Source organism: Cupressus sempervirens, chromosome 4, assembly GCF_028749045.1.
Source record: "Cupressus sempervirens isolate cs-2001-9-10 chromosome 4, ASM2874904v1, whole genome shotgun sequence".
In the NCBI taxonomy this organism is placed as follows: Eukaryota; Viridiplantae; Streptophyta; class Pinopsida; order Cupressales; family Cupressaceae; genus Cupressus; species Cupressus sempervirens.
This window is the reverse complement of record NC_143121.1, coordinates 590670955-590682931: the sequence shown is the minus strand read 5'-3', so window position 1 is coordinate 590682931 and position 11977 is coordinate 590670955. Positions and strand designations below refer to the sequence as shown.

Sequence of the window (11977 nt, the reverse complement as noted above, 5' to 3'; positions counted from 1 at the left end):
AACACATTCACTGCTGCTTTAATCCGTCACAGGCCGCGGGTGAAAATCTCACCAGAAAATCGCGAGTTTTTTTTAAAAACTCGCCAAGTTTTTCGCGATTACTCGGCGAGTTTTTACCAGTCCGTCGAGTTTTTGAATCGGCGAGTTAACTGGTGAAAAACTCGCTGAGCTAAAAACTTGTCGAGTACTTGGCGAGTTTTCCAACTATGGTTTGCTCTACTGCCATCCCTGTTGATTTTTGTCTTTGTATTGTTATGTTCCCTTTCTTTATCCAATTTTGTATATTGTTCTCTTGTCTCATGTTCCTGGTGATATTGTTCCCCCAACATGGTCTGATCTTCTATATTTGCTTGTAATAGCTTAATCTCATGATTCATTTTATGCCATTCTTTAATGCTTTTTTCTGTTTCGTGCATCATGACATTTTCTTTGAGACAAGTTTTGCATTCTTTCAAAGCTGCTAATATGATCATTTCCTTGTCTATTCCTTTATTTCTCTCTTCTACTATTTCTGCGCTTTCTTGTTGTCTTAGATTTTTGCTTTTTCATTTGTGTGCTTGATTTTTGTATATTCTATTCTATACTTTCCCTTCTGATTTTTCTCCCTGCTTTTGCTTGACCTTATTGATTACCTTGATGTTTCGTTCTTTTTCCTTTATTTTAATGTTTCTAAAAGATTCCTCTATATTTGAAATATTATGTTCTATCTTCAGGTTTGGTTTAATAATGTCAGTAATTTCTCCTTCACATTTTTCAAAATCAAGCTCATAAATGGATCTGTTTGTTATAATCTTTTTTTCTTCTCTATCTTTTGATCTTTATCCATTTCTATTAAGAATTTAACTTTACTTGTTTTGTCATACTCTAAATCTATCCCTATGAGTTTCCCAATTGATTTGCCTATTTTGATTAAAGTATATAAATGTTTGATTTCTACTGGAATATTACTGCATTCATACTAGGTTGGTATTAAGTGCTCTTTTTCCTCATTCCAATTAGTTTCCCATTTTTGAAATTTAACTGCATGTCCTTTGTAATAGCAATTTGATATGGAGACTATTTTATTCCTAATTTTGCTATTTTTATAGTGTAGATAAATTGATGACTTTGAGGGGAAGCTAATACTTACATGTTGTTTGCATAGCTTTTCCAATTTCTTTGATAGTTTTGATAGGTATTTGTTTGGTACGCTCTAGCAGACATTATTTCCAAGCTCTGCACATTCTTTCCATTTTTCTTCTGTGTACCTATCACTAATGATTAGTATATCAGAGAAATTATAATTAGTTTCCCTTACCTTATCTGTCGGCGAAATCATCTTCATTCCCTTTGTTTCAGATACTTCTTTATGTATACTATAGTCATCTTTGTATTATCCGAATTTGCATTCTCTCTTTTATGTGGTGGCATATAGGTTTTCGATTTTGTTCGAAAACCCTAGTTCCTTTTCCTAGGATGATTTGCTCTTGTTTCTGCCCTAATGGTATGCTGTTTACGGTAGAAATTTTATCAAGTTTACAAATTACGAGGTTGCAATTATTATCGGTTCTTGCTGTGTTTAATACCGGTTTAACCTGTATCCTCTCTTTTATTAAGGGCTCAATATTTTGAAAGTTCTGTTTTTGCTTTCCTTCCATCTTCGCCAGATATTTTGATTTTTGTTGCGAAGAGTTTCTCCGTTGATTCCTTTTTGATATGACTGTCATAGTGAATTGAATATCATACCGAGATGATATCTCTTCTTATTCTTGAGAGCATAATGTGTTCTATGAATCCTCCCTAGCTAAAAGGGAGTGTTAAGGTTGTAGCTTCTATCGGATTGATTTTATCATGAGATACCTTGTTGATGGTAAATCATCTTTCAGATAAATATCTTATATATATATAATATATATTATATATTATATATATTATACATTATATATTATTATATAATAAGATAATGACATAATAATATATTACATATATGGTTAACATATTAATATTACATATATGCTTAAAGATGAGTTATACATATGGTTATTTATATAATTAATATATTAACTAATGATGATTAGCCATAGAGAAATGTCTCTTCTCTCATAATTATGAGTCTTCAATTTTGCATTTAGAAATCATCAATCACATTGTCAATATTAGTACATTTGCAGAAAACGATTCATGTTATTCAACAGGTAGTTGAGGTTGTTTCTCTTTATAGCTTAATTTTTTAAATATCATCAATGCTGGAATTTTGGAAGTTTTTTCAGTTTTTTCTTATTTTTGAGAAGTGTCTTGATTCGCGTTTTATTTATAGAGTTAAACATACTTCAGTTATGGTATGATTTCTATTTAAGATTTAAATCAGTAAAATATTTTGTAAGAAATTGTTTTATGATATGTTAATTGGAAGGCATCCTAAAAGGTATTGCATGTCCTTGCGAATATAACAAAAAAAGAATGTTCTCTAGGTCAAATTTTTTCCCCCGTTAATTGATTCCTATTTCCTTTTTCCAACATGTAATGGTTAAGAATTAGACTATTAAAGGTTTTGGCTTCAGATTGATATTCTTTTACATTATTGCAGGTGGTTGGAGCATTTTCTCTTTGGCATAAAGGTGGAAATGTACCAAATGTGAAAAAGCATCTATGCAACATGGGAACTTCCTCACTTCATATTCTTAGAAGACATAAGGAATATAGTAATTTGCATCTGAGTGGAAGGAGACATTTACACTCTAGGACGTCTATTGTGACATCTTCCTTACAAATTGAGTTGGTACAAACATTTTTACCTTCCCATTAGAATTAAGAGTGATTTTCTTATTTAAAAATGCAGTCACAAGTCACAATGAAAGGAATTCTTCAATATTTTTTAAACGTTATTTCATTGGAATTGGAATCAAGTTTAGGATATCAATTTTTGTTTGATTTTCCCAGAGTTTTAGATTGAGTTTCCTATGAGTGAAAAAAGCTATATACTTGGTCATTGTAGGCACGCGTGATTTAATATCTGATCAATGACATACTTGTCTCAATTACTTTGTCACTCTTGCTTTTTGCATTGATTGCTTTGCCTAGACATGTACTTTTTGGAGGAGAGGATTATCTCTGTGTTGTAACCATACAAGACATTTATATTTTGTCAAGCTTTGAAAAAATGGACCTTGTCGTTTTCTCACGAAGAGATGCTTTAGGTCTTATTTGCTTTGCATTGCTTTTTATGTCTTTTGTCCTTTTCTAACCATCACAGGATTGGGAAATTTGAGCGCTTTGATAATTAACACATTTCCATGAATTAAAATTTCCAAAATTGCATTTCAGTAGTAAGTTGCTTATTGATAATAGGGATTTTCGAAGTCAGAGTAAGTGAGTATTTAGATGCACTTAACATACACACCTCAGCAAAGGTTCTGCAATGTTTAAATGTGTGAAGTTAATATTTGAGTGTATGCCTCAGAGCTTCAATGCACTTGTACAAAGCAGTTGTTTATAACATTAAGGGACTATAGTTCTTAGACACATGTTTTAGGATACATGCGCACTTCAGTGACACATCCTATTTGAAAATTTAAAAAGCAACATAGTGTTGCACCTTTCAGCTTGAGTACACACCCATACAAAGGATGGTTGTTTTCTTTTTTTAACAAAATACAGAAATAAAGTTTTTAGAGTTTTGTTTTTGCCTTAGTATTGGTGCACACCTGAAAGATTAGGTACATTGATACAAGGTGGATGTAGAGGAGAACTCAAACACCATGTATAACCATACATGAAAAGAGTAGGAATGTGCCTCTATAAAGATCATTGTTACTAATTTAATGGGGCTTGGAATCTCAAAAGCAGAGAAGGGATTAGATGCATGTCCAAAATAAAATGTGTGCCAATGAAAAGTAGTTAAAATTTCCATACCTATACGAAAGTGCATCTAAAGGGGAAATAAGTGATAATGCCAAGTAAGACCATAGGCATGCATGGTACTGTAGAAGCATGTGGACGCAAATAATTTTGCCAAGTCTAGTTTTTTTTCATCTAATAGATAGGCCTATGTGTGATTCAAAGTGCATTCCTGTACATAAAAAAATTCTCATATTAACTTGTTTGAAGTGTGCCTAGCTAAGGGGAAAGTGATTTTGTAAAGGCATTGTTTTAAATAAATATTTGCTTTGTATTTTTCACAGAGTAGCAGAATTCCACTCTTTTCAGTAGGTGGGCAGTTAACAAACACCAAAATTTGTTCATCTGTAATAGCTACATTAGGTAAAATCGCCTTGCTAGCAGCAAAAAATAATTTGCAAGATCACATCAGCAGATACAGTAGCTGCAAGACGTCATTTCTGAAGAGATATAAAGGCATCTATACACCAAACTTTGCTATTTTCCTCCTGAAAGTTCCAAAACTCAAGTCAAAGAATGTAACAATTGTCATAATCAACAGCATAAAGCATCCATAAAGGGGTTTTCCTTAAATTTTTTACATTTACAAGTTGCAATATTCAGTTCTTTCGTTGGAGGTGTCCACACTCAATAGTCTTTGTTCATGAATACTTTAAGGTGTGGGAAAGTAACTTATGTCATGTTTCCTTAATGGTGCTAAACTCTGAAGAGAAAGTCAAAGTAGAAAGTAAAGTGCCAAAAAGAATTGATGGTTTGTGCCCTTGCTCAAGTGGGGTTGTTTGCAATTAGTGGAGAAGTCTTAGAATCATGATTTTATGCAGCCTCAAATTAAATGATACCAAGTTAGCTATTTCCACACATTATCTATTTCTGCACCTTCATATGAGGAATCACTTCAAGTGGATGATGCAGGATGTCAAAAGAAAATTGTCAAGCATTGGTCAAAATAGAAGAAAATAGGCCTACCCATGAAATTGGCTGGAGTTGAGTTTAGAGGTGAGATTGCTGTTATGATCAAGAGCCTCAAACAAATAATGGGTCAAAAGAAGCCTGCTGTTTCAACCCGTGGATTTTCAACCTCACGAGCACTTTATGTAATGGCAATAGTGTAACAAACGGATTTTCATAACAAAATAAAGACGATCGATAAGGAGTTTTCCTCAACAAAGTATTGAACAAATAAGCTGATTTCCTTTTCATGGGACATTAACTGCTTTTAATTATCAATGATTGTTGGTAAACGGATTTGCCACTATGATAGCTACTTTTGAAACAAACCCTGTTTGCCTTGTGAACAGTGACAATTGTGCCAATAGTTGTTGGAGAGATTGAAACTGATCATTACCATATTACAATCTTCCTCTGCGTTTGAGAGGGGCAGCTCCCTTGTAAGATAAATTTTTGATTTTTCAAATAAAGACAATTACAACTTAGAATATAGAAAGGAAACTACTGATGACGAATGCACCACACGACTTCAATGTTTCCATAAAATTGATGTAGACTGCTAATGAAAACAAACAAGAACTACGCTTGAGAGTTATCATCTACACAATGCTAATTCAGTGATTCGTGAATATTTACACCATACTATGAAAATATTCAGACTGATGAATCAACACTTCAACAATTTAGATTCAGTAGAAAAGAAAATGCAAAATATACTTTCTTTTATTTCTTAGCACCAAGAACATAAGAAATGACTGATTACAAAAACAACAATTGTACACACTTTCCAAAAATTGCCTTGTTATCAAAACATAAGTGTTCCCCTTTCTCCAAGTCCAAAAAGTCCCCTATTACATTGAGATTCGTGAATTTATAATCTATTCAGGCATAACTTCCTTCTCGGGTTCGCAACTACTCAACAAGTTAGGATTTGGACATTGGGGATGCATTTCATAACCAATTCCAACCTTTTACGAAGTTGAAACACAACATCCTAACTTTGGTTACAATAAATGACATGTCACTTTTCACCATAGCACACATGTTCTTCAACAATTTTGGATTCTTTTGACAGTTTGCAATCTTACCGATTCCACTGACCTGGGCCTTCATCACTTCCATATATATTCCTCATCGCGAAGCATCAAATTGTGCATATGAGATTAAACTTTACACCTGCCTGCTACATTCACAAGAGGTTCTTAAAAATTTATCAATACTATTTAGCTCCATCGATATTCATTTGCTTATCATTTCACCACTTGAAGATTTGAAAGTTCAATGAGATTTGTGCCATGAGTTCCCTTTTCCAGCATCCTGGGTGTCAAGACTGATATCGTCATAATATTAATTGCTCAACCTTATAGATTTCATCTACACACTAGTTGGAAGTAGGTATGGGTTACCTTCGTATATTCTCTAGAGACTTCAAACCCCATCATCGAATGTCTTGAAGCTTTCATCTGCGTGATGAAACAATGATGAACATATTCTTCGAATGGACGAGCATTGTGTGAAATAGATCATGTGCACTATTCTTCTTATAGTGTTGGCATTCAAACACTCTCATAGTCCCTTAAAGATTATGATGTTGTGGGTGAGAGATGTATGGAACATTATGTCAAGCAGTTCATGCGCATAGTCATATCTACATTTTTCTCATGCGATGGACGAGGCATGCTGATGGGACATTAATGGCCATTATGTAGAACAAACTGTGTGCAAAAGGTTATTCCCATCGAGCTAAAATTCATCATTGGAGATTATCATGCCATATGCTGAGAGTTGAAACATTTTGACAGACAATCAATGCACACATTTCTCTATCAACCCATTCATTGTGATGGAGCTCAAAATTCTTTTGCCTCCATTTGACAAAAATGTTAGATGATCCTAAATTCATAAAAGCATCTCATATCTTTTCACTAGATCCTAGCCAAGCCTTTAGTACTTTTTCCCATTAAATCCTACACTTGTTTATTTCACTTCCTTCACTTATTTAATGTGGCTTTGTATCCTACCTATTTGAACGTTGTAATGGTAGTAAGTATAATGGTCAATAGCATAGAAACGGATATTAACATAACTACCAATTATAGGCATTTAAAGAGTAGGGATCCAATGACATCTACCAATATCTGGAAATGCATAATCATAGAAAAGCTATGCATTCAACCCAGGTATAAAAAAAGGATATTACATAATGAGGCATTTGCAATAAGTCAAAATGAGCCCTATTTTTGATGTAGGGCGTATTCTTCTCCAGTGGTGAAAGTTTGATGTATTAAAGTCTTTAATATGCTTGTTAAAGAAGGTTGAAGCCAGTCCACACCTTGAGGTAGAATAAATACATTCACCTTTTTCAAATTTGAGTAGGAAGGAATAGAAATGAGTACTAGAGGTGTAACTCTACACATTCTTGGAGTGTGAATAAAGGCAGTGCAACGTTTGTATGGGCATCTTCAGCAATGTTGGACTAATAATACCCGATAAAAGACATGTAACTCATGCATTTAAAAAACCACGAAAGCCTGGGTAGTTCGATTGAAGGATGCATATTGTTCATGTGATTTAGACGACACTTATAAAAACAAATACACTCAACAAGTGGTAAATAACCAAAGGCATCGTCGGTCTTAAGGGAACAAAACTATATAAGAAGCCACATGGTCGATGATAAGGATTGATGTAAGACAAAGGCAGAAAGAGTATTATATGATTCAGGTTAATCTATCACATGGCCGTCTAAGTGTCATTGATGACGTGTCTTCAGAAAACGAATTGCATAAAGATATCAATAAATATGTGTAATGGTTTGAATAATAAAATCTGAGAGGAACATCGATCAGTTTAAAAGATATTACTAGGTGTCATCAGTTTGTGAAGCAAATAAAACCATGAAGTCATACATGGCAGGAGCAACCAGTATCTAGGGTGGACAGGATTTTTGAATCAAAATGAATCAGAAAATATGTGTGCTCAAGAAGAGGAATCCAATAGATGATGTTTCCAGCAATACTTAGAAAGTAACAACCATCAAAATTGACTATTGTTTAGTGTTGAATATGCGTTGGATACCCATTCATATGGTTTGCTGTCAACTACGGAGGGGCTTCTTCACACAGATAAAGACAGGGAGAGACCATAGAAAGACAAAGCAATCATTCATGAACCATGAAGGAGACGGCAATTTCATCCCAAGTTGAGAAGAGGAAGATTTTTTACGCGTTGGAGTAAAATATTTTGCGGTGACCTCACATAAAATTGAAATATTTCCCAGATTATTATATGGAGTTTCCCGTGAATACATCTATAAAAAATAATGCCATCGAATGAATATATCGGGATAATATCTTTACAAAGAGTGTCATGTCCCCATTTTTGGAGGCAATTTGATTTAATTAATTTAATTAATTAGGTTGTCCAAAATAATGAATATTTTATGAGGATGACTAATTAATTATTTTAATTAAATAAATAAGTGGTATTAAGTTAATTATTTATAAAGTTATCAAATAAATAAATATGAAAAGGTAACTTTATATTTAATTAATTTAATAAAGTGACTTGAATTATAAAATATTTTATAAAGTCACTAATAGATAAAATAAAATAATGCTCGAGAAGTTTCTGGAGAAAGTGGAGAAAAAGAATAAATAGGCACCCCGAGTTTCATTCTAATCATCCAGATTTGTTGTTGTTGATGTTGATGTTTGTTGATGTGCATTGTGGAGCCTAGGGTTTCTGCAATAGTCACAATTGGCCATTGAGAACGAAAACTCTCAATTGGTACGCAATTTTGAGGGTGTGAAATATCACTTGAATTATTGCAGCTGGGAGGAAGATACTTCAGTCTTCTATTTGTGCTACATTGAGAAAAAATATTTGAGTACAAAAAGCAGGCCGAAAAAAGCAGTTCGAAAAAAGCAGGCCGAAAAAGCAGTTCGAAAAAAGCAGGCCGGAAAAGCAGTTCGAAAAAAAAGGCTGAAAAAGCAGCTCCGAAAAAAGCAATCCGAAAAAGCAGTTCGAAAAAGCAAAAACGAAAAAGCAAATCCGGAAAAAGCAAGTGGTAAAAGCAGATCGGAAAAAAGCAAAGCAAAAGGGGCAGCATTGAAGGAAAATATTACAGCCATCCACAATCAGGTTCTTCACTTCTCATTTGGCATATTTTCTGAGAAATGTAGGTTTTCAGCTGAGTAAAAAATATAGCTTCAGCACTTCATTATTTTACATTGTACTTGTCTTTGTTTGCCAATTGGCATTATTGGTATCAAGGAAGGCTAGGATTTTGCAATTGAAAGAGCGTTGTAATTTTTTGACTATCTATATTGCAACTCTAGAGTTGATGATCAGCTTATTAGTTTGCATTCCAATTGTTTGACAAAATATCAATTGGCTGTAAGTTCTCTTTTTGGCATAAATAATGTTATAATTTTGCATACTAAGTGTTTATATTAATGCCACTTGGTTGTAAGTGCATTAATGCCATCCTAGGTTGCATCCAAAGTATTTGTCATAATTACTAATTGCTGTAGCTGCATTTTGCAAGTAGTTTAAGTCACATATATGTATTGAATATTGCCAAAATTAGTTGCACATTCATATTAGGTCATTTTTTAGACAATCTGGAATCTTTTTGTAAGCATTCTCTTTGAGGCAAATCCAAACAAGAATCACTGCAACAATCTGAAAAGTTATATCAGTCAGATGACCCTTGCTTGCAAAGTGTTTGACGAAATGTCAAACAACTGAAGTATAAGGTTTTTTTGTGATTGAAGAAGTTATAACCTACTGGGGTTATTACAAAGAGTTACCACAAAGAATAATGGCCCGATTATGTTGGAAATTAATTGAAGTTGTGTGTGAGTTTTATTAGAAAAGGGTGTTAGAGTCGCATTTAATTATATGCTAATTTGTTAAGGTGGAGACACACACTCGTTCAAAACGAAAAGTCATATCCTTTTAAGTTATAAGATATAAAAGGATATCCAAATTGAAGACACATTCGAAACAGATCCGAACATCCACATATTCTTTTAGGAGAAAGCATTTTATTTATATTATTTTGTATGGAGGAATAAGGGGCTCATTATGACTTTGTAACATAAATTCTATTATTTTATTTTAATAATAAAATAAAATGCTTTTTGTTTATTATTAAAAGCGTTGAGATTTAAACTGCAGATGAATCGTCCTTTGTAATTATTTTTTGGAATTCTGTATACAATTTAAATATTAGATAAGTGGACAAGGTCATTTGGCATTTAAATTCGATCATCACAGGTAGTGTGAAATATTAAATTGTTTCCGTATCTGTGTGTAGTTTGTCTCCTTGCCAGAGGAGTTAAAATTCAATTTGGACTAATTTAAGATTGCGTAATATTTGGTCTATCGCATCTTGATTATTTAATTGTTGGCAGTATAAGTGCATAAGAACTTTATAAAGTTTTATGTGAAAATTCATTGAAGTTGATTCTATTGCCCAGATGAGCAGAGGCACTAGTCTTTTTATTATTGAAGTAAGAAAATCTATAATTTCCTTTCTACAAGCATCAAATTAATTATAATTCAATTATACAAAACTTTCAACCATTATCCAACATCCAGTTTTCATTTTAATTGAGTTCGAGGACTTTGCCAGCCGTAGAACTCTAGAAGTTTAAATTTGCTATAGAAAAGCCTTGAACCAGACAATTAGCATTTGAGGTGAAGGTTTACCCGCCTGGGTGTAGTGGAACCTGAAGTGCAAGGGAATCAAGAAGTATTCCCGTTCGTTGGCCAGAACTGATTGGGAAGTCCTATTGGAGAAGTGATAGGCTCTTGGATTTCTAATCTACGGTTTTGGGAACCAACACATTGCTCCAAAGAGGATGCTCCTTTGACATTCATCAAAAGGGAAGAATGATATGTATGAGTTGATCTCCGTGTAATGCAAAGGTTTCAAACTGCTCCATAAATTTGGTGAAGGTGATTCTTTCTATTGGACATGGTGGGCACACTCTCGAACACTTCCCTACATTCCTGTCAAACAACCACAACCTTTTCCAAACTCCTACCAAGGCTGCGAGTTGGGGAAATGATGGGTAGAGTTTCCAAATCATTCAAACACCTTGTCTTTTTCTTTGAACGGATTGAATATTACAACATTCTGTCAAATAGTTTTTGTGACTTGTTTGTCTTATTCCATACCTCCACGATGAATAGAGGCACCATCTTCTTTGTAAAGACTGAATATCTATGTTTCTCACTAATGACATATTTCCTTGATAGATTAACGACGCCTTTCTTTATCTAATGAACACGTGATCAAAATTCAACATGCAGTTTTGAGGCTTTCATATTTGGGTTTTCTATCAATAGGCATACTCTTGCCATGAAAGAGAAAAGGGGCTTTGAACTATCCAAATTCAGCATTGGGAGGATTCATGCTGAGTTCTAGAAGAAGATGTGAAAAGGATTTAAAAAATGAATCGAGAATCTCCACTATTTGCCACTTGCAGCTCATGCCAAGTGTCGCTAAAGCCAGATTGTCATAATTAGATAATGACAAAATGATACCTTTGATTAGAGGACGTGGTGTTGTTCTCAGGTTGAACGTTTCTCTGAGGTAATCAGTCAAATGGTTAACTCCCTGTCGTCTTTCAAGTATCAGACATCATGACTTGCATTTTGTCAACCATATGGAATTCAGTCTCGATCCACACCCATTATTTTTCTTCACTTCTTCAACTTGATAACTAAAACTGCACTAATGCTTCAAAGGCTACTATGGGGGATCTGGCAAATGGAGGATTGGAGCAAGATACTCTCAGGTTACACTAGAAGCCACTTGACTTATCTTGTGAAATATTTCACAGTGAATGTACAATGATATTGCAAATTGAAATCTTTGAGGTTGCTGAATCAAAGCTCATAGCCACAAGTTGGGGAGCTCGGGCACTTAGTCAATAGATTATGGACTCCTCCTTTGGCCTACCGTTCATTCCTTTGTATGCTTCCAGCAACTCTTTACATTAGATGATCTTTCTCAAGGTATTCGGTCAAATGGTTCACACACTCCCCTTTATTTTCCTATTCCTAACACATTATGCCAAACTCCTCATGTGCATAGCTTTGACTCCCATACACGAATTCTCTCACCATTTACTAAGTT

At 33.9% G+C, this 11977-nt stretch overlaps 1 protein-coding gene across 1 annotated transcript in view; it reads left to right on the top strand.

Annotated features, from left to right (window-relative positions):
• Nucleotides 1-11977, top strand: part of LOC149562586 (hydroxyacylglutathione hydrolase 2, mitochondrial-like) — a 111439-nt gene that overhangs the window by 25056 nt on the left and 74406 nt on the right. The window contains exon 2 of the mRNA XM_089826066.1: nucleotides 2567-2758. Within this exon, the coding sequence (XP_089682192.1) occupies nucleotides 2567-2758 (192 nt within the window). The remainder of the gene's footprint in view (nucleotides 1-2566; nucleotides 2759-11977) is intronic.